The sequence below is a fragment of the Vipera ursinii genome (assembly GCF_947247035.1).
Source record: "Vipera ursinii genome assembly, chromosome: 2".
Taxonomy (NCBI): Eukaryota; Metazoa; Chordata; class Lepidosauria; order Squamata; family Viperidae; genus Vipera; species Vipera ursinii.
Window position 1 is genome coordinate 132,922,988 of NC_139513.1, and position 23,584 is coordinate 132,946,571.

The 23,584-nt window shown below is 36.6% G+C and overlaps 1 protein-coding gene across 2 annotated transcripts in view; it reads left to right on the top strand.

Annotated features, from left to right (window-relative positions):
- The window catches only part of LOC310633596 (cholesterol transporter ABCA5-like), a 76,558-nt gene that overhangs the window by 10,693 nt on the left and 42,281 nt on the right, over positions 1–23,584 (top strand). For both annotated transcript variants that reach the window (XM_083351384.1, XM_083351385.1), the window contains 13 exons: positions 1,351–1,512; positions 2,520–2,617; positions 5,951–6,180; positions 9,362–9,503; positions 10,463–10,651; positions 12,416–12,563; positions 14,130–14,298; positions 17,031–17,089; positions 17,380–17,490; positions 19,653–19,828; positions 20,454–20,573; positions 22,913–23,051; positions 23,177–23,267. In XM_083351384.1, the coding sequence (XP_083207510.1) occupies positions 1,351–1,512; positions 2,520–2,617; positions 5,951–6,180; positions 9,362–9,503; positions 10,463–10,651; positions 12,416–12,563; positions 14,130–14,298; positions 17,031–17,089; positions 17,380–17,490; positions 19,653–19,828; positions 20,454–20,573; positions 22,913–23,051; positions 23,177–23,267 (1,834 nt within the window). The remainder of the gene's footprint in view (positions 1–1,350; positions 1,513–2,519; positions 2,618–5,950; positions 6,181–9,361; positions 9,504–10,462; positions 10,652–12,415; positions 12,564–14,129; positions 14,299–17,030; positions 17,090–17,379; positions 17,491–19,652; positions 19,829–20,453; positions 20,574–22,912; positions 23,052–23,176; positions 23,268–23,584) is intronic.

A 23,584-nucleotide genomic window follows, 5' to 3' on the forward strand; every position in this document is an offset into this window, starting at 1 on the left:
TATTTCCATATAATAGCAAGCACATTGTTATTTCATGTTAAATATTTATAAATATTCTTTTACATTAACACACATTTATTTATTTTTTCCTTCTAAAGCTTATTCTAGCAATATGCTTCTTACTTGTGTCCCAAATCAATCAATCAATCAATCATATACTCTTTGGGAGTCATTGAGGTTCTTCTGATTGCAGTGGGATACAAATGTGATAAACAGATACATAAAATAAATAATAAAAGCCCTATTCTAACCTATCTGCTAATAGAAAGGTGGCTCAGAGGCCGCAGATCCAAATTTCACTTAGAGTCCAGCAAGTTCCATGTGAACAAAACAAATCGATTAATGCCACCTAACAGAAAAGACCAGAACCGCTGAATATGTATCCAATAGAGCTAAATCTCATCCTACTTGGCACTGGCAAGGAGAATGATTCTTGTAGCTCTGTTCCTCATGAGTGAAAAAATCTTGCCACCATGCAGTCTGTGTTGAAAACCCATACTTTTTAGTACAGGTAGTCCTCGACATATGACCATGGTTGAGCCCAAAATTTCTGTTGCTAAGCAAAACAGTTGCTAAGTGAATTTTGCCCCATGTTACAACTTTTCTTGCCACAGTGAATCACTGCAGTTGTCAGGTTGTTAAGTGAAACTGGTTTCCCCACTGACTTTGCTTGTCAGAAGGTTGCAAAAGGTGATCACATGACCTTAGGACACTGCAACCGTCATAAATATGAGTCAGTTGCTAAGTGTTTAAATTTTGATCATGTGACCATGGAGATGCTGCAATGGTTGTAAGTGTGAAAAATGGCCATAGGTCACTTTTTTCAGTGCCGTTGTAACTTTAAGCAGTGTCTAAAGCAGCGGCTCCCGACCTTTTCTGTATTCCGCACCCCTAGAACGCTTCTGATATATTCTTGCACCCCTTACAAAAGTTCGAAATAATGGCAACGAATTATGTATATACACTATAATTTTGAAAACCCAAGTTTTTGCACCCCCTGGAATATCGTCTTGCACCCGCGTCGAGAACCTGTGGTCTAAATGAACTGTTACAAGTCAAGGACTACCTGCACACAGAACTCTGTTGTGTAGATTTAAACTGATCCTCTCAAAATAACTTACGTATTTTGCAAATATACATTACTCTATTCATTTAAAAGATCCCACACTTTTAACAGAGACTTAAAAATTTAAGTTGACATCAGTAGCTTCAGATATACTTTAGGCTGAATGTTATATGTAAACAAAAATATATGATTAATAAATGAGACAGTTACAGATAGAATTGTACTTATATTAGTACAAATAATCAGAGATGAAAATAATTAGAAGAAATACTTTTCTTTTATAGGAATCACTACTGAAGAATTTCTAACTGAGCAAGAAATGCAAGAGGCTGCCTTTCATAGTCCCCAAAACTTTGTGGGTGTAATTTTTAAGGATTCTATGTCCTATCAACTCAGATTTCCTCCTACAAAGGTTCCTGTTTCTGCTATTCACGTGGAATCAAGAGGTATTATATATGTATGTATATATATATATATATATATATATATATATATATATATATATACACAAACAAACTGAGGCTTGCTGCGAAATATTTGATTTTCCTCAGACATAGGAGTGATCTTTTGTAATATTTTGTTCATAATTTATTACTCAATTGACAAAATTACTTCTAGATACTTATGAAGTTCCATATGTATTTTAAAAACATTCTAGCTACCGGTATTCTGTTTCCATAAAGGCATGCAGTCATTCAAATATACTATAAACGGAGATGCTGTAATTATACCTGCTGGACATTTAATTTGAAGTCAGTTCGATCTACCAAATGGCTTAATTAGATGTGTCTGAATTTTTTCTTAGAATTGCTGAATTGAAATGATGATCCGAAACTGACTGAATGTTGGAATTAGATCCATAAACCCTTAATATATGTGTTTTTAGTTTTAATTATATAAACAATCTAAATATCTAAATTTAAGCTTTTGCCACTGATTAGAAATGAAGATTTGAAGAATATGTTGCTTCATTCTATAAAATAACAAAATTGTCTAATACTATGGTATTATATTTTTAATCTTTTCGAATGCTTTTAGATGATATAAACGTTTCAAATTATATCCATGCTTTCTTTACATGTATATCTTTTTATTTTTCGCTAACAAAGATATCTGTAGAATTCTTTGAATTACAGCTTCAACTATGTGAATAATTGTAAATTTTAAACAAGAATATATGCTGCTAATATTTTTGTCTTTTAATTTCATTATGGGTTTTTTTCTGAGCACCTATTTGGAAGAAGGCTATGTTAAATATTAGTTTCTCCATATATTTTATATGAAATCTTATATTTTAGTATAAAATAATAGATGAGTTTATTCATGCCAATAAGATAATTACTTAGTTGAGGATAAAGTAATTCTTTCCGTCTATATGGCAGAAACATTATATGAGCCTATTTTTGATGTTTTGGAATAGATAGTAAAAAATATTTTTAATTTTTTTTTACAGCCAGTTGTCCAAGTCCTTCCAAGGTATGCGAAGCTGAAACGTACTGGCGGTATGGATTTATAGCTCTCCAGATCGGCATTGATGCAGCTATTATTCAGGTAAATATAAATGATTAGCATACAACTCTCAATATTGCTTTGTATTAGTCAAAATACAATATATTTATTTATTTATTTCTTATATAGGAAAATGCTTTATCCAATTGAGCAGTTAGGCTATGCAGTGATCTGAATTTGAAAAAAATACAGTAGATAATTTGGAACACAGAGTACTTCTTGACTGGTCCTTAATACGATATTTGATTGAAGAAATAGTCAAATGTGTCTATCAAGTCTCCATATTATGGTTTTCTCTTCAAATCTACACAGTGCACTACCTAGTGAGTGGCTGTAATAGTCACCAAAATGTTTGATGGAATTTCAAATTAATGTTTGTAACTAATAGCTGAATATGAAATAATTTTGCTTAAGATGCCACATGCATATAAACAAAGTGTATTTTGGATTTATATTTTCACCAAATACACCCATCTCCATCTTCATCTATATCTCTCTACATCTATATATCTATATCTGTATATCTATATCTTTGTGTTTCCTCATATTGACCGGTTAATTCATTATGTAGTTAAGTCTTGTTGACTGTTGGGGACCATAAATAGGATTACCTGTCTCTTTGGGTGTCCTCCAACTGTGCACTGACCATGACTTTTAAATGAATACATCCACCTTGTTGCTGTTCATCCTTTGATTTTCTTTACTCCTGCCTTTCCCAAAATTACATTGGCATAATGTGTTCAGAATATAACAGCAATAGCAATAGCACTTAGACTTACATACTTCTTCACAGTGCTTTATAGCCCCCTCTAAGTGGTTTACAGAGTCAGCCTATGGCCCCTCAACAATCTGGGTCCTCGTTTTACCGACCCTGGAAGGATGGAAGGCTTGAATCAATGGGGAGAATCGAACTGCTGGCGGTCAGCAGAGTTAGCCTGCAATACTGCATTCTAACCACTGTGCCACCATGGCTGTTAATAATTTGTCCCCAATCATGTGTGTCTCCAGTAAATTTTGGGTTGATTTGATCTATAATACATTTGGGTGTTTTTTGTTGTTTTTTTGCTATTGATAGTGTTTCCAAAGTCTTGTCAGTACCACAGTTTATTCCATTCCACTTGGAAACCATCTAGACCATGAATTCAACCATTTTGCAATGATTGGATCAGTTCCAATATTTCTTAAATAAAGTCGCAAAGGAGCTTTCAAAACATCAATATTCCTTTGTGATATTGCTGAATATCTGTCTCATAAAGTGATTAATATCATATTAATTACCAGTTATCCAATTCATAAAATGACTTCTTAAGAAGGAAAAAAACACCCTGATTACCATATTTTCCGGCGTATAAGACGACTGGGCGTATAAGACAACCCCCTACATTTCCTGTTAAATTATAGGGTTTGGGCTATACTCGCCGTATAAGACTACCCCTCTTCCAACGCACACCAAATAAAAATTAAAAAACATCAGATTTGATTTTAATATGGTAATTTTAATTCAAATGCTTATGACATGCAGGTGCTTAGTAGGAAAACTGTCACTTATAAACATAAGGCTGTTTGTCATCAAACATGTAAACAAAACAGTGCAAGTGGATTAAACTATAATAATAATAAGAAGAAGAAGGAGGAGGAGGAGGAGGAGCAGAAGAAGAAGAAGAAGGAAGAAGAAGAAGAAGAAGAAGAAGAAGAAGAAGAAGAAGAAGAAGAAGAAGAAGAAGAAGAAGTAGTAGTAGTAGTAGTTGGAGGGGACCTTGGAGGTCATCTAGTCCAACCCCCTGCTAAGGCAGGAAACCCTATACCATTTCAGACAAATGGCTGTCCAGTCTCTTAAAAACTTCCAGTGTTGGAGCATTCACCACTTCTGGAGGCAGGTTGTTCCACTGGTTAATTGTTCTAACTGTCAGGAAGTTTCTCCTTAGTTCTAGGTTGCTTCTTTCCTTGACTAGTTTCCATCCATTGCTTCTTGTCCTGCTTTCAGGTGCTTTGGAGAATAGCTTGGCTCCCTCTGCTTTGTGGCAGCCCCTGAGATATTGGATCACTGCTGTCACCCCTCACCCTTCTCTTTGTTAAGCTACACATACCCAATTCCAGCAACCGTTCCCTATTTTCCTAATTCACTTTTTCACTTTTCCTAATTCACTCTAAAGCTTTCCCTGCGCAGAGCCTTAAATAGCACCAGCTGCCTGCAATTATTGCAGGTTCGCATCCCACCAGGCTCAAGGTTGACTCAGCCTTCCATCCTTCCAAGGTAGGTAAAATGAGGACCCAGATTGTTGGGGGCAATAAGCTGACTTTGTAATAATGCTGCTTGGGGGGGGGTGTGAAAGCCCTAATAAACAGGCATATACACAGAATGAAGGCTATTGCTAAGCACATTGATTTGTGCTTTAAATTGTAAGCCACCCTGAGTCTTCGGAGAAGGGCAGGATATAAATGGGATTTTTTTAAAAAAAGACCAAATGGGAGATCCGCTCCAGGTTTTCCAGCCAGCCCGCCCAGTTCCTGAGTCAAATGTGTCCTTAGAGCTAAGCCGCTGCTCTGGCTGCTGCCTTCCCCACCTGCCTTTCAAGTTGGGATATACTACAGCTGCTCTTCAACTTTAGAAGGAAAGACGCCCAGACCCCAGCCTGTAAAAAATTACAGACTGCAGCTTCTTCTCCAATTGGTCCCGCTTTCCCTGCGCAGACTAAATGGGAGATCCGCTCCAGGTTTTCCAGCCAGCCCTGTCCCTAAATTTTCAGTACCCGGCGTATAAGACGACCCCTGACTTTTGAGAAGATTTTCATGGGTTAAAAAGTAGTCTTATACGCCGGAAACTACAGTATTAAAAGCTTCTGAATCTACTATCTATCAGCTACAACTATTTCAAAAATTTGACTCTACTGGTTCCTTTGCTTCAAACAGTGGGCCAACAGCTTAATAGCTTTTTCACCTCATTACCAGCAATGGAAATTCAATCTCCTCAAAGAGAAAACCTGATCAGCCTAAAAAAAAATCACTTGGCTGCAACTGGGCTAATAGAAATGTATTAAAAGTCTGATCTATAGGGTGTTTTTTTTTTTGCCTAATCCGGTAAGAGTTCTTTAACCAAGTTTTCTGTCTATTGATAAAGAACATTTTTATCTTATGTCTTCCTATTTTATTTATTCCACTTTTTCTTCATTCTAAAATTTGAGCAGCCAATAGAGAAAAAAAGCAGATATATATAAAATAAATCAGAACTCCTTTGTAAAACTCAAAATTACTTTGTGTGGAGATATAAAATAGATAGATCTATTGTAAATTCTTTTACAGCTTTGGAAATAATGCTTCTTTATTAGCAGAAGCTATTCCAAAACCTGGTTTTAAATAGTCATTTTCTTTTTTCAGCTGAAGACCAATCAGTCAGTTTTGGAAGAACTGGAGCAAACAAAAGCTGTCATGATGGGAGAATCTGCTATTTTGGAAATAGATAATTTTCCTCGTGCAATCATTCTGATTTACTTAGTGGTTGCCTTTTCACCCTTTGGTTATTACTTGGCAATCCATATTGTGGCAGAAAAAGAGAAGAAAATAAAAGAATTTTTAATGATAATGGGCCTTCATGACACTGCCTTTTGGTGAGTAAGTTTCTTAGCTCTTTGGTGTTAAAACAACTGCAACAGCTATTGTTCAGTTACACAATTGGAGAGAAAAGGTATAGATAGCATCTTGATTGTGACCCAAGGTAAAGTCTCTTTGTAGAAAGCATTTCAGGCTGCTCTCGAGCTTTCCTAGACTATTTCTTAGAGCAGTGATGGGAAGAGGCGTGGCAAAGAGTTGATTGACTTGGTCTCTGAGCAGGAAGACAAGGATTAACCCATCTATTGTGGATTCTCCATCGGTCATGCTGGAGAACAGGCATCAGCTAAAACAGTGATGGCGAATCTTTTAGAGACCAAGTGCCCAAACTGCAACCCAAAACCCACTTATGTATCATTGGGTGCCGGGTGGGTGTGGCCCTTTGGGTGGGCTTGGCCCATTGGGTGGGCGCGGCTGCAGTGGTAATGGCAGACTGGGTGGGACTAAAAAGTTCAATCAATCAATTCCAACTTTGCGAGAACTTTTTTTCCCACGAGAAGTTGAAATTGATTGAACCTCTTTTTTTGTACATGGCGACTGAGGCCTAAAACGAAAAGGTTTTATGAAACCCAGCTGAAGGCCTAGGACTGGGGCAAGGGTGCGTGTGCCCACAAAGAGGGCTCTGCATGCCACCTGTGGCACCCGTTCCATAGGTTCGCCACCATGGTCTTAGAGTGAATAGATATGACTACAGTGTGATACATTTTGAACACTGAGCTGTGTGAAGAATCAGATGCAATTTTGAAAATAAAAGTGACACTTGAAACGATCTGCAGTTTTTGGTCACAATTATATCATCACTGGTCTATCATCACAAGTGCTTTTTTTGTAAAAGAAAAAGGTGCCGGAACTCACACATGTCATACAACCCGCCTTGCCCTACCCTACAAGGTTCCATCCAAAAAAGGTGCCGGAACTCTGTTCTGAGCGTTCTATGACAAAAAAAGCCCTGATCATCACTGTGTATATATGTTAACGGAGTTACTTTGTAAACATGTACAAAATTTATTTAGAGATGGCTCTTTAAATGTAAGCTGATTTGCTTTTCTGGATTGACGCTGTTATGCTGAATGCTTGAAAAAGCTTTGCAACTCTAATGCTGTGTGCAAATTCTCTTGTTGAAATTTCAGTTTAAATTTCAGGTACATATGCATGAGAAATCTTTAATTGAGGGCAAATGTAAAGAAAATGCATGAAGCACTTGATTGGTGGAATTGGAGAGGATTTCCATAACCCCCATTTCTTTTTTTTAAAATGTAATTGATGTGATAGAATTGTCTTGTCTAGTTGTACTTTGGAAAATTTTGGGGCAGTCTAGTTTGAAAAAGAAAATATGTCCATTGATAAGCCATCTTTTCCTCTAAATAACATTCCTAGAAATCTTAGTTCCACACTTTTGTTTTCTCTCTCATCAAATAGTATGTTGAGAGAATAATTATGATATCCATTCTTGAAGGATTTGGACTAGTTGTTACAAAATCTGGTTTTAAACAGTCTTTTGTTTAAATTTCTTAAACAAAGAATTCCATAAGCAAATTCCTTAAACAAAAGAATTAATTTTAGCATTTCTGATAAAGTTAGTTCTTTTTATTTCAAAATTCATGTGCAGAAAAAACTTATATTAGCAAACATGATTTCTCCATATTTTAAGGCAAAATTATGTGCAAAAATATGTATATTAGATGAAGCAACATAAAAAAATAATTCTTAATTTTGGAAAATTCAATGAATTTTATTTTAAGATAGTATAGAAGGATTTTTCCAGAGCAATGACACTTTTTGTGTAAAGTACAGGTCTTAAGGTATTCCTCTATTTTCTTGAAAAATCCAGATAGTCATAAAACGCTGTTACTGCTGTTTCCTCTGTTGGGGTCAGTGATCACTTTAGATATTAGATCTCTTCAGTGTTTTGGATTAGCTTTCCAAAGCTTCTTTTGGAATGTGTGTGAATGTAGTGCCTGCCTGTAACTCTTTAAAACCACAGCATCTTTTCCCAAGAAGATTGCAAACAAGTGATTTATTCTTATTCCTGTGCTCTAGGGCACTTTTTTGGAATCACATCCAAAAGATTTTAGAGTCCTGCTAGATCAGGGGTCAGCAACCTGAAACAGTGAAAGAGCCACTCGGAACTGGTTCCCTCACAAAAGGAAAAACTGGGAGCCGCAAAAAATGTGTGCACATGTGCGTACATGCGCGCATGCGCAGAACAGGGTTTGACTGAATAATGGAGCCAAGGCGAGATATGCACCTACCCTGCATATTTGAATTGATTGGTTGAACTTTTTTAGTCCCACTTTTTTTTTGGGGGGGGACTGCACATGGCAGAGGACTGGGAGCTGCAGGAGACGGCTGAAAGAGCCGCATGTGGCTCCGGAGCCACGGGTTGCAGACCTGTGTGCTAGATACTTATTTGTCAGTTGCCTAGATACTTGCAAAGCTTTTGTCTTTTGTATTAACAGTATTGCAGGATTCTGTAATTCTTCATATGTTAGGTTGCATGAATGTAGACCTCTGTGTTCCTATTAGTAGGTCACCTAGACACATTAATAACATTCATATCTTGCACTAAAATAATTTTTATGAACACAGTTTGTTGAACAAATTGTAATGGTTTGGTTTACACATAATACTGTCTTTGGAAGTGTCAAGAGCAAGAGCTCTTCGATTAAAAACTTTTTGTTTAAAGGGGACTTCCCCAGTTCTGTTGTATCACTTGTTTGTAAAATGGGCAGCTATATAAATTAGACAGACAGACAGACAGACTGACAGGCAGAAGGACAGGCGATCATGTTCACAAGACTCAGTTTTTGCTTGGTTGCTTTGAAAGAGCTAGATGAACATGGATTGGCAGCAAATGGGCATTTTGCTATCTATGATATCACTGAATTATGTTCTTTGAATCCTTCAGTTAAAACAACAACAACAGCTGGCTGACCGTCTTCTCAGATAACCAAACATTGCAAAATATTTATGTTGTTACATTAAATACCACGCTATTTCTGCGTTTTAAATTTTTTTTAATTTATTTTTTTTGATGTCTGCAACATTGTGCAAACTAGCATGATGGTGCCTGCTGCCTGAAAAGATTGCTGCTCTCTGAAGCAGAGGTAAGTTATCTTTGTGTAGTAATAACGTATAGCTTTGAATTCACGAATCTTCATTGTATGTTTTCTTTTTTAGGCTTTCTTGGGTCCTACTGTACACCAGTCTGATATTTGTCATGTCTCTTCTTATGTCGATCATTGCAACATTCTCTTCGCTTTTCCCCAAAAGTAGCAGCTTTGTGATATTTCTTCTTTTTTTCCTGTATGGAATATCCTCCGTAAGTGTTTGTATATGTGTGTGTGGTCATTGTTGCTATATTGTAGTTACGGTTAATGTTTTAGAGTCTTATTTGACCTACATAAGCAATTTGGTTTTCTTTTCACTGAATGATAGCTGGCAGAGGTCTGATACAGTTTTATTTGTTTAGTTTAACAGATGTTGCTTCTTATTTTGTTCTAAGTATACTTTCTGATTTACCTAAGTGTTTACTAAGTCTTTAAACGTGTAATATTTTGTGATGATTACAGACATCGCTATTAATAAATATTTATGTAGTCCAGAAGGCACTAATATTAAAGTTAGTTTAATAACATGACATTATTATATGGAAATAAGTATGTAGTCTAGCTTTTTATTGATTTCTGGTCTGGTTGTGTATGTTGAATTTGTTGTCCATTCTTACAATGGAGCAGTTGTGCAAATTATATAATCAGCACATTGCTATCTTCATTTTTCATTATTTACATATCAGTTAACAAAACTAAAAAAACTCATATAAAATATGACTTCAATTATCTCTCAATCATTGACATTCCTGAACTGGAACTGTTTGAAAAGGCAATACAGTATTATTTTTTCAACTCACAATGAAAACATACCGGTATCTTGCTTTTAGTAGTGTACTTTTATATATTACATTTTATATTTTTACTTATGCTTAAAGTAAAATTGAATATTGCAGTATATGAAAGCCAGATTATTCTAGAAATTTAGAAATGCCTTGATCATCTCTGGCTTTTAAATCCTCAGGCCACCCCCAAAACACATAATTTGAAAATTTTAAGAAACAAAATCAACCCGCTGATTGCTTCCAATGAAAACCATCTTAATAATAACCATTGGTGTGTTAAATTGAGATGATTCTAATTGTTGCAGTATCAACATAAGAGACCATAATTTCAGCATTTTACTGCAAAGTTTCTAATGCATTGAAATAATTGTTTCATTTCTGTTTAGGTTTTCTTTGCATTCATGTTGACTCCTCTTTTCAAAAAATCAAAACATGTTGGTACAGTTGAGTTTTTGTCAACCCTGGCTTTTGGTATTATGGGTCTCACAATTTTCCTGGTAGAGGATATTCCAAAATCCCTTGTGTGGCTGGTAAGCCCTCTGTGTCAATGCACATTTTTAATTGGTGTTGCACAGGTTAGTAAAATACATTACTTATACATTGTTATACATCTTTCTATGGTTTGAATCCCGGCTATCGACACTAGTGAGAGAAAGATAGACATAGAGACATTATTTGCCTTATTCTATACTTGCAGTTAACATGCTTCTTGCTTGTTGCTGTTTCCTTCATTAGTTAAAATTATTTTTTAAAAAAATCAAGGACCGATTTCTGTAACAAAATAATAATCTTAGACTAGGAACTGATAGATATCAGATTCTTTAGTGAGCACTGTAAAGCTACATCTCAAGTTATGACAGCAATTGGACCAGAGTTACTGTTGTTAAGCAATGCAGTAATAAAGCACAGGTGATGTAATCACACTTCTTAGTGATGGGAGTCCAAATTGCTATAAAAAAACAGGACCTCTGGTGGTGCAGTATTGCAGACTAACTCTGCCCACAGCCTGGAGTTTGATCCTGATGGGGCTCGAGGTTGACTCAGCCTTCCATCCCTCCAAGGTTGGTAAAATGAGGACCCAGATTATTGGGGGCCATATGCCTGTACTCAGAGAGTGCTGTAAAGTATAATAGAGCAGTATATAAGTTTTGAGTGCTAGTGCTATAACTCCCAAATGTGTGAGTCATTAAGTGGGAAGAGGCAGGACTCTAAGGTAAAGAGTGTGGGCAATGCTGCAGTCGAGTGCTAGGAAGCACAAGCAGGTCAGTGCGGGCCACAGGAAGACTGGTGAAGGCCTAGGGCAAATTGGTAGAGGCCCTACGGGGACCACAGGAAGGAGGGAGTGCTGCAGGCAGGCACATGCTACAGAATGTGGGTGGTGAGGGGTGCTACAGAATATGAGATCTTTGGGATCTCATAGTCCATAGTGGATTCCTTGTGAGAAGGTCTTGCGACCTTCCCTGACTGCTTCCCCATTTACTTCGCTTGTGGGAAGACGGCAGGGAAGATCACAAATGTTGATCATGTAATGCAGCTTACTGTGCTATAATCATGACCCAAGCACCCAGATCATCACTGCAGTCAGAACATCAAGGACTGATCATAAGTCCATTTTTTCAGCACTAGTTTTGTAACTTTGGTTAAGGAACCAGTGGAGGTAAGCTGAGAACTCAACTATATGCAAGAAATGATTATTAGTTACAATCTTGTTTAGCAGCTTTATCAATAACATTTTTGTGAAACGATTTATTTTTGATATAAATTTAGGTCATAATAAGTCTATTATGTTACAGCAAGAACAACAGCTACTATTCTTCTCTTGAAGCTATTTCTATAGTAAACATTTACATGCTATATTCTGGTCATTGTATTGCTTAATATTTTTCCCCTATTTTATATGACAACATTTCAGATCAAAAAGCAAGGTTGCAATATAGTCAGGTTTTGAAATTTGCAATCAAAAATGTGGCTCAACAGGACAAAAGACTATGGCCATTTGAAAACGTGCAGTGAAATGTGTGCTTATTTTTAATATAAGTATTAATTGCCTGAGTTTGAAGATAAGAATTTACTTCAAAAATATTTACTTAGTATAAGTAAAGCTAATTATAAAAATAAACAGTAAACAAACTGTATCCAAAATATCCAAGCTAAACCAGATAAATTTATGAATCCTTAAGAATTAAAGTGGTTTCAAATTATTTGATAAAATGGAAGAATTCTTATGTGCCAAACGGTGTTAATTTGCAGTGGAGTGCCATAAATGTTAATTACTTCCCTAGTATTTTAATGCTTTGATGGCGTTCCAAATAATATTCAGATTTCATATTTGCTTGCAGGTTATGTATTTAGAAGATTATGAAGATGGAGTTAATTTTTCAAATTTAACTTACGGACCTTATCCACTAATTATTGCTATACTACTTCTGGCTCTTGACAGTGTGCTTTATTTACTACTGGCAGTTTACTTGGATCAGGTCATTCCAGGTAGATTTAATTTTTGACTAAGAAGAATGATTTTAACTAGGTATAATCATTTATTTGATCGGCATTGAATTCAAAACTCAAAATATATTTATCAGCAATGTGCATTTTACGTATATTTCTAGCAATAAGCCTGAACTAGGATAATTGCTTTAACCATTGTAATTTATATAATCCTTGTCTCTCACAGAAACACAGCAAAAATGTATAAATAACTCTTGACAATAATATATTTATATACTATCTGATGTTTAATAAACATTTGAACTGTTTATTTTCACTTTTTTCTCTTGAAAAATTGGAAGTTGTTTGATGTAATCAATAAATAGCAATTTATATTCAGATGTCTCTTTAGTTTTAGATTGTCAGCAAATCAGAATTTGCCATTCTCTTTAAATTGGGCTAGAGTGCATATAATTATATTCCAGTCCCAAACCACTTCTAGTTTAACAGAGAAAATCTCTCTGTATAAGGGGTGTTAAACTGCTGGCCCACGGACGGGACGCGTCACGAGGAAACTGCGCCCACCCCATTGCCAGCAATGGGGAAAAAGCTCCGATGTGTTGCGTAATGTCACGTGACGTCACGAGTTTGACATGTTTGCTCTATATGTTTAGGTAGGGAAAATACTTAGCCAAGGGTTTAAAATAATGTGAAACTTTTACTTGTGCATTGTATTAGCATTAGTATTACATAGATTCCAATGTATCGCAAGCATCAAAAAGTACAAATACTTGGAATGCATGAGAGTAAATTCTTCCAGTTGTTGACTATTATTGTGCATAATTTGTTTCACGTATACTCTGGTTACATTAAAAAAAATAGTTCACCAGAGATGAATTCATTTTGGAAGTTAAGCCATTTCTTAAATAATATTTTGTTTCATATCTGATAAAGAAAACTCAAATACCGTAATCTGCATTTTGGCTTTGTGAAATATACGAACCCAGTGATATATTTCTTGATCTATTTGAGTAATAGAGTTTTGATTTATTTTACACTTAAAGTTTAAGACCATGTTCTTTTGCTGAAGTTTGATACAGGTAGTCCTTGCTTACAACAATTTATTTAGTGATCAAAACCACAACTGTCATAAATCGAAAAGTGATTTATGACAGTTTTTCATACTTGGGTCCTTTGCAGCATCCCCTTGGTAATGTGATCAATATTCAGACACTTGGCAACTGACTCAAATTTATGGTAGTTGCAATGTCTTGGGGACATGTGATCATCTTTCATGACCTTTTGACAAGCAAAGACAATGGGAAAGCCAGATTCACTTAACAACTTGTGACTAACTTAACAACTGCCATGATTTGCTTAACAATAAAAGAAAGGTCTACAAAGAAAGATCATAAGATGAGGGAAAAGTCACTTAACAACTATCTCACTTAGCAACAGAAATTTTGGGCTCAATTGTGATTGTAAGTCGAGGACTACCTGTAATTGATGAAAATAATTCAGTCATAGACCAGTATAAGTGAACATACAGTATATCTTTTAAATATTTATGTACTGTTACTAACAGCATTTAATATTTTTAGTCCTTATTTTTCTTTTATTGCTCAGGAGAATATGGATTGCGTAGACAATTCTTTTTCTTTCTCAAGCCCTCATTTTGGTCAAAGAGAACAAAAAATTACAAAGAATTGTATGAAAGCAATATTAATGCGAATTTGGATTTCAATGAGATCATTGAAGTTGTGTCATCAGAATTTCAAGGAAAAGAAGCTATCAGGTATGATTGGATATTCTGTTTTCCTTCAGCTGCTAAAACCAGATGCTAATATTTCTTTTACCTAATTTGAAATTTCTTATCTAATTTTTTTCCTTAAGTTTGATAAATCAGAAGCTTACATAATCAGGAACTGTAGACTAAAATTGAGTTTGAGTGCATGCAATGCAAATATTATGTAATGAATTTTATATATGAATTTATCAAGCCAGGAGTTTTCTTAGTGCTGTATAAAGAATTCACTATGGGGAAAAAAAGAAACTTCCAAACATTTTGCTTGAAGCATTTAAGCACCATATCTTGTCAATATTTTGGCGATCTTTTTATGTCATGTTAGTTATTTCACTTTGGTAGCAACGATAAAGAAAACGTTCAGGCAATTCTCACTTAATAATGGTAACTGGGGCTGAATTTCTGTCTCAAAGTGATGTAGTCATAAAATGCAATGTCATATGACTACACTGCTTAGCAACAGCCATTGTTAAGTGAATCCCAAAGTGTCATTAAAAACGTGACACCATGTCACCATTTGCAACCTTCTGCCACCTTCCCCACTGATTTCGCCTATTAGAAGGTGGCAGTGAAGGTTGCAAATGGTGATCACGTGATTGTGGGACACTGCAACATTGTAATTGCAAGCAGAATGCTGAGCAAGCACCAGGATAGCAATCACACAACCACAAGGATGCTGTGATTGTCATAAGAAAAAGGACCAGTTATAAGTACTATTCATTCAGTACCATTATAAATTTGAACAATCACTGCTTGAGGGCCATTTAGTGAGGATACGTGTGTGTGTGTGTGTGTGTGTGTGTGTGTGTGTGTGTGTGTAGTTAATGTGAGCATTGGGTTTAGAGCAGGGGTGTGAAACTGCCGGCCCGCGGGCTGGACATGTCATATGGAAGCCATGCCCACCCCATTTCCAGCAATGGCAAAACAATCCCGATGCGTTGCATGACATCACATGATGTCACGAGTTTGACATGTCTGGTTTAGAGCATCAATCCAGATACTCTTTGAAATCCTTTTTTTAAAATTGTTGGCAAAGAGAACGTTCATTGGAGAAAAAAACATAACTAATCATTTCTCTACTAAATCACAAAATTGGGTTGGATAGATAATGACTTATAGCAAGAAAGCACTGAAATAATCAGTGTTTATAAAACAGAATTTAAATCAAAGGTCATTAATCATGAGTAAATATGGTCAGCCCATTATATGTAAAAATCAACCATGCCTACATGTAGGAATTACATTTGATATGTCAGTTGTATATAGCAAGCATCTAAGTGATCATAAAGGTAAAACTGCTTGCATCAGACACAGTCAGAGTGTAATTTTTGCCTAGCGGATGAGGCAAATAAAATAGCTACATCAGTCTGTTCAACATGTAGAAACTTTAAAAGGGGAAATTATGTTGGTTTGTATTCAATATATAATGGAAGTTGTTTTACTAGGTGCTTAGAGAATCTTTGCACATGAATCAGTACTAAAACAAATTGATCCATATCCTTTCAAACACAACATGTAGAACTGTTCTGTCACCTTTTTTTAGTATTTCAAACATGAATTTATTTAGCATATGGCATGTCATATAGGGACTAGCAATATATATTAGCATTTGACTTAGATTAGTAAAGCACAATAAAATATAAATGTTAAAAAGAACTGTGTTCAAATACCAACATCTAGGCCAGATATGTGAAACACAAGGCCCGGGGGCCGGATCCGGCCCGTGAAGTGGTTTCATGCGGCCCGTGAAGCCATCCTGGAAACAGTGAGGAAACGGCCCCCACTGCCTTGGCCCTAGCCCAGAGACCCTCCTTCTGCCAGAGACCCTCAGATCTGTCCCACTCCTGCCCAGGCCCCCATAGGCACCCTTGATGCGATCGATGTAGAGCTGGCCATGCCCACCCAGTAGGCCATACACACTTTAGCCACGCCCACCCAGTAGGCCATGCCCACCCAGGCCACACCCACTCGGCCCCCTGAGGGCAACCACAATGCTGATGTGGCCCTCAATGAAATTGAGTTTGACACCCCTGATCTAGGCCATCTAACCATGGAAGCGCAGCATCATTTATGTTAAAAAAAAATCAGATACCGGACCGGTATATGCCCTCAGCTTATAGCCAGTCATGATGTGCGCTTTAGTTTGACGTGAGATCTTACAGTTATGCTTAGAGGAGGATACTATGCCCCATTTATGTAGGCAGACACCATGGGAGGTATAAATCCTATTCAGTATTGTCGATTGCTGACCTACTAGTTCGAAGCCTGGCACTTTTTTTGTGGGGTCATTTATATGTCTACCTATGTCTGGGCGTTCAGTGACCCATTTGGCTTTCCATTGGGAATCAGTGTTAAATGTCATTGGGTAGATGTTGTGTAGGTGCCAGTGTATAATGATAAGAGTGGTTTTAGGATTAAGAAATGTATCCTTTAGCCTTTAATAGGAGTATTATACTGAATTCAACAACTGTTTCTTACATTGACAAAGTTAAAATCCAAGAGAAAAATAGGATACTGTAGTTAGACATGTTCCCTACTTAAAAGCTCTCAGAAACTGAGAAACTTTCAACTATGCTTTGTGAATCTTCAGTTAGCATTAATTTAAATTACATTAATATTCATGATAACATAATGATTCTTTCATATTGCTTGCTTTTATCTTGCTAAAATACGATCAGAGTTTAGCTTTCCTTAAAAAATAAAGTTACCATGCTTTCTTTCAGAATCAACTCTGTCCAGAAATCTTTTTTTAAAAAAGGTGAAACTGTGGAGGCTTTAAAAAGTAAGAATTTTGGGATTTTCAACTATTTATCATAATAAAAATCCTTGAAGTTTAAGTGGGTTTTTTGTTTTCTGATAATCAGAAACTTGCATATTGGCAAGATCCTGTTAATGTTCAATGGCGTATTAAATAATCTGTGAGTTTATTATGTTAATGTTATGATAAACAAAAAATGTTTATTAAAGGTGAATGTAGTTTTATGTTAAGCATCTTAATAATTAGTAATGTAGTGATTAATGGTGTTATATTACTTTTTACCCACTCGCATAATCATTTCATTATTTTATTAGATTTATCTTTTGATATATATGAGGGTCAGATCACAGCATTACTTGGACACAGTGGAACAGGCAAAACAACACTGATGAACATTCTTTGTGGTTTGTGTCCACCTTCTGATGGTAAGTATGATGGAAATAATTTTGATTTGCCATATTTAAGGGCAAGTAAAGAGAAAATGCACTATTTTAAGTTTTTTTCCATGTAATCACATTTTGTTTTGATCCATTCCATTTTCTGTGGTCCTTCCAATCACTAATGCATATAACCTATTGTACTTTTCAGTTGATCAAACCTTCAACCCCAGAATTTGGGGGAAAGGATTGCAAATTTTTTCATAGCGACATTCTACTCATGCAGTGCAGAATACTTTGCATGTAACTTGACATTTCTGTTATGAATAAGTTATTTCTGTTCCCTTTTAATTATGCACTGAGTTTCATTTCAGCTAACTGCAATTTATAATTGCAGGATGTTGGTATCAGATACTGAGAGTGTAATCTTGCTGTTCACTTACTTATCCTTTTGTTCTGTTTGATTTCTTAAATATATGTTTCTTTTTCTACCCATGCACCAATGACAAATAAAAACAAGTACAAATAAATGTCAATTTGTAAAGAGAGAGGATTTGTAAAGAAATTGCTGTGTACATGATGCCAAGTCTCTTCTTAAATACTTCCAGTGTTGGAGCATTCACAGCTTCTGGAGGAAGGTTGTTCCACTAATTAATTGTTCTAATTGTCAAGAAGTTTCTCCTTAGTTCTAGGGTGCTTCTCTCTTTGGTTAGTTTCCATCCATTGCTTCTTGTCCTGCCTTCAGGTGCATTAGAGAATAGCTTGACTCCTTCTTTGTGGTAATGCCTGGGATATTGGAACTGCTATCATGTCACTACTATCATGTCACCCCTAGTCCTTCTCTTCATTAAACTACTGTAGACATACCCAATTCCAGCAACCGTTCTTCATATGTTTTAACCTCCACTCCCCTAACCATCTTTGTTGCTCTACTCTGTACTCTTTCCAGAGTCTCAACATCTTTTTTACGTCGTGGTGACCAAAACTGGATGCAGTATTCCAAGTGTGGTCTTACCAAGGCATTGTAATATAGTATTAACATTTCATGTGATCTTGATTCTATCCCTCTGTTAATGAAGCCTAGCACTGTGTTGGCTCTTTTGGCAGCTGCAGCACACTGCTGGCTCATATTTAAGTCATCGTCAACTATTGAGCAAGGCACCACCTATATTGTACTTGTGCATTTGGTTTTTCATGCCTAAATGTAGAACCTTACTTTTTTCACCATTGAATTTCATTTTTTTAGATAGCACCCAATGTTCAAGTCTGTTAAGATCCTTCTGTATCTTAAGCCTATATTCTGGAGCATTGACTATTCCTGCAAGCTTTGTGCTGTCTACAAATTTGATAAGTTCCCTATCTATCCCCTCATCCAAATCATTGATGAAGACGTTGAAGAGCATTGGGCCCAGAACAGAGCCCTGGGGCACCCCACTACACCCTTCCCTCCATGTAGATGCAGTTCCATCGAGGACCACACGCTTAGTACGGCCAATCAACCAGCTATAAATCCATCTGCTGATGCTGTCTAACCCACTAATGAAAAGAAGGACTAAGGGTGACATGATAGCAGTGTTCCAATATCTCAGGGGCTGCCACTAAGAAGAGGGAGTCAAGCTATTCTCCAAAGCACCTGAAGGCAGGACAAGAAGCAACAGATGGAAACTAACCAAGGAGAGAAGCAACCTAGAATTAAGGAGAAATTTTCTGACTGTTAGAATAGTTAATCATTGGAACAACTTGCCTCTAGAAGTTGTGAATGCTCCAACACTGGAAGTTTTTAAGAAGAGATTGGACAACCATTTGTCTGAAATGGTATAGGTTCTCCTGCCTTAGCAGGGGGTTGGACTAGAAGACCTCCAAGATCCCTTCCAACTCTGTTATTCTGTTAAGACATCCTGCAAGTAATCAGGCCCTATGCCATGTAGGACTCAATATTTTGATTGCCTTCCTTTCTACAAACTGGCAATACACATGCAGAAAACATTGCACTTTTTTCGTTTTGATTTTCTAGTTTTAGGTCTTCCCTCCCCCCCCCCCAACTTTGGAAACATTCAGAAAGGGAGAATTTTCTCGATTTTCTGTTGAAGAAAACTAATTTTAGTAACTATTTTATGGTCACAATCCAGTAAAAGTCCATTTTTGTGATGTATACACAAATGTATGTATTTTAGTGGCAATCATTTTTTCCCCTTGTTTATTTTTATTAGGATTTGCATCGATCTATGGATACAGAGTTTCTGAAATAGATGAAATGCTAGATGCCAGAAAGATAACTGGAGTATGTCAACAAATGGATATATATTTTGATGTATTAACTGTGGAAGAAAATTTGTCAATAGTTGCTGCAGTTAAGGGAATACCTCCCAATTATGTGATACAAGAGGTGAGTAGAATACAGTCTATATAGTGCATGTATTTATTTTTTTATTTTCAAAATGGTATCATATATGTATTCCAATAAAACAAAGATAATTTTACTTGCATAGTAACAATGTATTGACTGCATCTTTTATGTTCAGATTCCATAGTATGCTGCCTTATTTTGAGACCTGTTCTAAAAGCAGAAAAGCTTATAGAATTTAAGATAAAAAGATTATAAGTAAAAGAATGATGTGAGATAGATATAGGCATCATAATTGTTTGTTTTCCTGATACTAATCTATCTGCGCTTTCAAATACCAGCTTAGCATATTTTTAAAAAGGTGTGGTTAGCTGAAGCAAAATGTTTTTGTTAAAAACCACTTTAATGATTGGATGGATGGACTGATGGACTGTTGGTTTTAAAAACCTCTCACCTTAACTCTTGCGTGTGGGGGGGTTGTTTTTGAAATTCCAGAGAATAAATAACATGGAGTTTGAGTTATTTTCATAACGCATTACATTATGGTAAGTTACAGAACTTTAGATTCCTTGAGCTTTAGCAACAATAGCATGGTAAATACTCTGATTAATTATGGAATTACTTGCTTTAATTATCCCTAAATATTTTTCATGCTTGATTTTGAAAGGTCCAAAAGATTTTATTGGATTTGGATATGCAGCCCATTAAGGATAACCAAGCAAAAAAACTAAGTGGTGGACAGAAAAGAAAGCTGTCAATTGGGATTGCAATTCTTGGTGATCCGAAGGTAAATAGCAAAGTAACTGAAATACTGATAGTAATACTCTTTATCAATTCCAAACCACACACAAATTGAACTATAATTGTGTGCTCCAAATAGGAGAGCTGGGATAGTAGAAATAATAGTACCCGTCCATGCCGGCCTTCTACAGCAGCAGTCTGCTCAACAAAAGCTTAACTCAAGGGTGTCAAACTGCTGGCCCGCAGGCCAGATGCATCATGCCGAAACGGTGCCTACCCCATTGCCAGCAATGGAAAAAAACTTGAGATACGTCGCGACATGTCATGTGACATTGTGAGTTTGACACCCCTGGCTTAAGCAATTAATAGCTTTCCCCGCACGTGAATAGGCTGCCTCCTCTCAGCTGGCCCTACTTAATCTTAAAAGAGTATTTTAAGAGCATTTTAAACACTCAACTTTACAAGAATTTGGTCAGATGTCACATGGTTTTCTAGCTGCTAATCACTTTTATTGAAGAATCATAGAAGGAATTACAGAAGTATATTCAGATGTGTGCATCCATATCCACAAAGAAATAACACCAGATTTTACTCTGGGCTCTTCTGTTTACTGTCTAAAATACTTATAGCACTTACCTTAACAACACTTTTAAAAATAGATTAAAAATAACATTACCATAAACCATGTAACTAATTTAGTAGTATACTGTGTCAATAAAGAAAAATCAAGAAACCTTAATTCAAAATTACAGCAGACCAATAGATATACGTACTGTATTCAAGCAAAAACAACTCAGTTAACTCACAATCAGTGAACTGACATTCTGGAAAAAGGACTTTCTCAGCATATGGAAGCAGTTCCACTTTTCTTTCAACCACATGGATGTGAGCACATGTATGCAGTGTGCGCGCGCACCCATCCACGCATAGAAATGTTTCGCTCATAGGTACAAATCCAAACAGATACACATTTCAAAGTCATGATTAGCTTAATGGTGAGATAAAAATACTTAGTTTTAGAAAGCAATGTACTGCGAGGCAGCATCTTCTTTTTAGATGAGGTGCCAGTGAAAATCTCTTCTTTGCAATGAATGCAACACTTAAGTGCTTTTATTGGGACATCTGCTGAAGCATGTGTTATTGCCAGCTTCCCATACTGTTTATCTGTGTTTGTCTATTAGCCATTCTGCAAAGATTGTGCTATGCCAAATTTGCTGGGAAAGTGGGCAGGACAGTGCAAATAAAGATCAAGCCCATGTTTTTGTACTGTATTATCAAGCTTAATTTTCAGTGCATTTGAAGTACAGCAGAATAAAAGATTTTTGAACTGACCGGTTAGGATACATTGCATTCCCCCACCTGGCAGCCTGTTGCAAATCACTCAGGACTGGCAATTTCCTGCCAACTTCCCTATTGACACTGCTTGTTGGAAATCGGCAGGAAGTCTTAAGTTGCTATCAGGTGAGGTCCTCTGTTCAGGACCTGTGATCCTCACTTAACAATGGGGACTTGCCATCCCTAAATGATGCAATATTGTGACACTGCGCTTTATGTCTGCATGTTCTGTTCCAGCTTACGACCGGCCCTGTTTGAATGTCAGGGACAACCCTTTTTTATAGTCAACAGGCTGGAAAAAACCCAACCAAATTTATTTACAAAGAAATCAAAAGTTCAAACGAGTTAAACCAAAAGTTCAAACAAGAGTTAAACAGGAATAACAGACCAGGACTCTAGCAGAAGATCTTCAACGGTTGCCTTCAGCAACTAGCACCTCCCACACCTTCCCCTTTTATCAGCAGTCCCAAGGCGTGGCTTCTCGTTGCCTTCTCCTCCTCTCACCAAGTTGCCTCATGGCCTTTCTCTGTTCTACTCTGCTGGAATCCCTCCTTCTCCTAGCATCCCTGAATAGATCCAGCTGTGAATCATCTACGTCCAATACCTCGTGCTCACATGGCTGAGTCTGATGAGGAGGATGATGGGAGGGGCCAGGCTGAGAGTCCTGCAGTGCATCAGAGCCTCCCTCTGACACCAAAGGCTCTCCAAACCCCTCGTTCTCCTCTTCAGAATCATCAGACTCAGCTGCCGGTATCACAGGCTGACGCTGAATCACAACACTGCATCTCTTTAGTGATGGAAATTTCAGTCCCTGTTGTCATTGTTAAGCAAAGATTAACTATGATTCAGCCGCCTTCCCCTTTCCCTTCAGTACTCAGCAAACCTTTTTTTTTCAGTACTCAGGCCATCATGGGATGTATGGGACTTCACTCCATATTCCCACACCATTTAGAATATTTTGTTTTCCCTACAGTTTTGGTGCCATGCAGCGTTTGTATTTGTAAAATGAATACTTAGTTTTAACTATTGTTTTCCTTGGCTGTTGTTCAGGTGTTACTCTTGGATGAGCCAACTGCTGGTATGGATCCATGCTCCCGACATACAGTTTGGAACCTCTTGAAAAACAGAAAAGCCAACCGCGTGACAGTGTTCAGTACCCATTTCATGGATGAAGCAGACATTCTTGCAGGCATGTTCAATTAGATGCCTGTTAGGTTAGATATATATTATCCATAATATAAATAAGATACTTTTGGTTGCTATCATGTAAGCTTTATCTATTTATGATAAAGATCCCTTCTGGCCTACTTCTAGATCGGAAAGCTGTAATTTCTCAAGGAATGCTGAAATGTCTTGGATCTTCCCTTTTCCTTAAGACAAAATGGGGAATTGGCTATCGTTTGAGGTACAACAACTTTCTGTTCTGTTCTGTCACAATCCTGCTTCAATATTTCTGTTCCTAAGCACATTGAAATAACTTTGAAACTCTTTCATTGTTAGGTGCTTGTATGAATTGGATTGTATGATTAACATTGTTACCATGCTTTGCTTGAGGCTGTCATTGAAAATTACTTGAGAACTTCAGCTGGTATGGAATATAGCTATTCAAATTTTTCTTAGAACTAGACAGCTCATCTGAAATGTCTATTCTACTCAGTTGCTAGTTCAATTTTAAATCTTAATTCAGATTACTTAACATTGATCTTTGAAAAATTGGAGTCA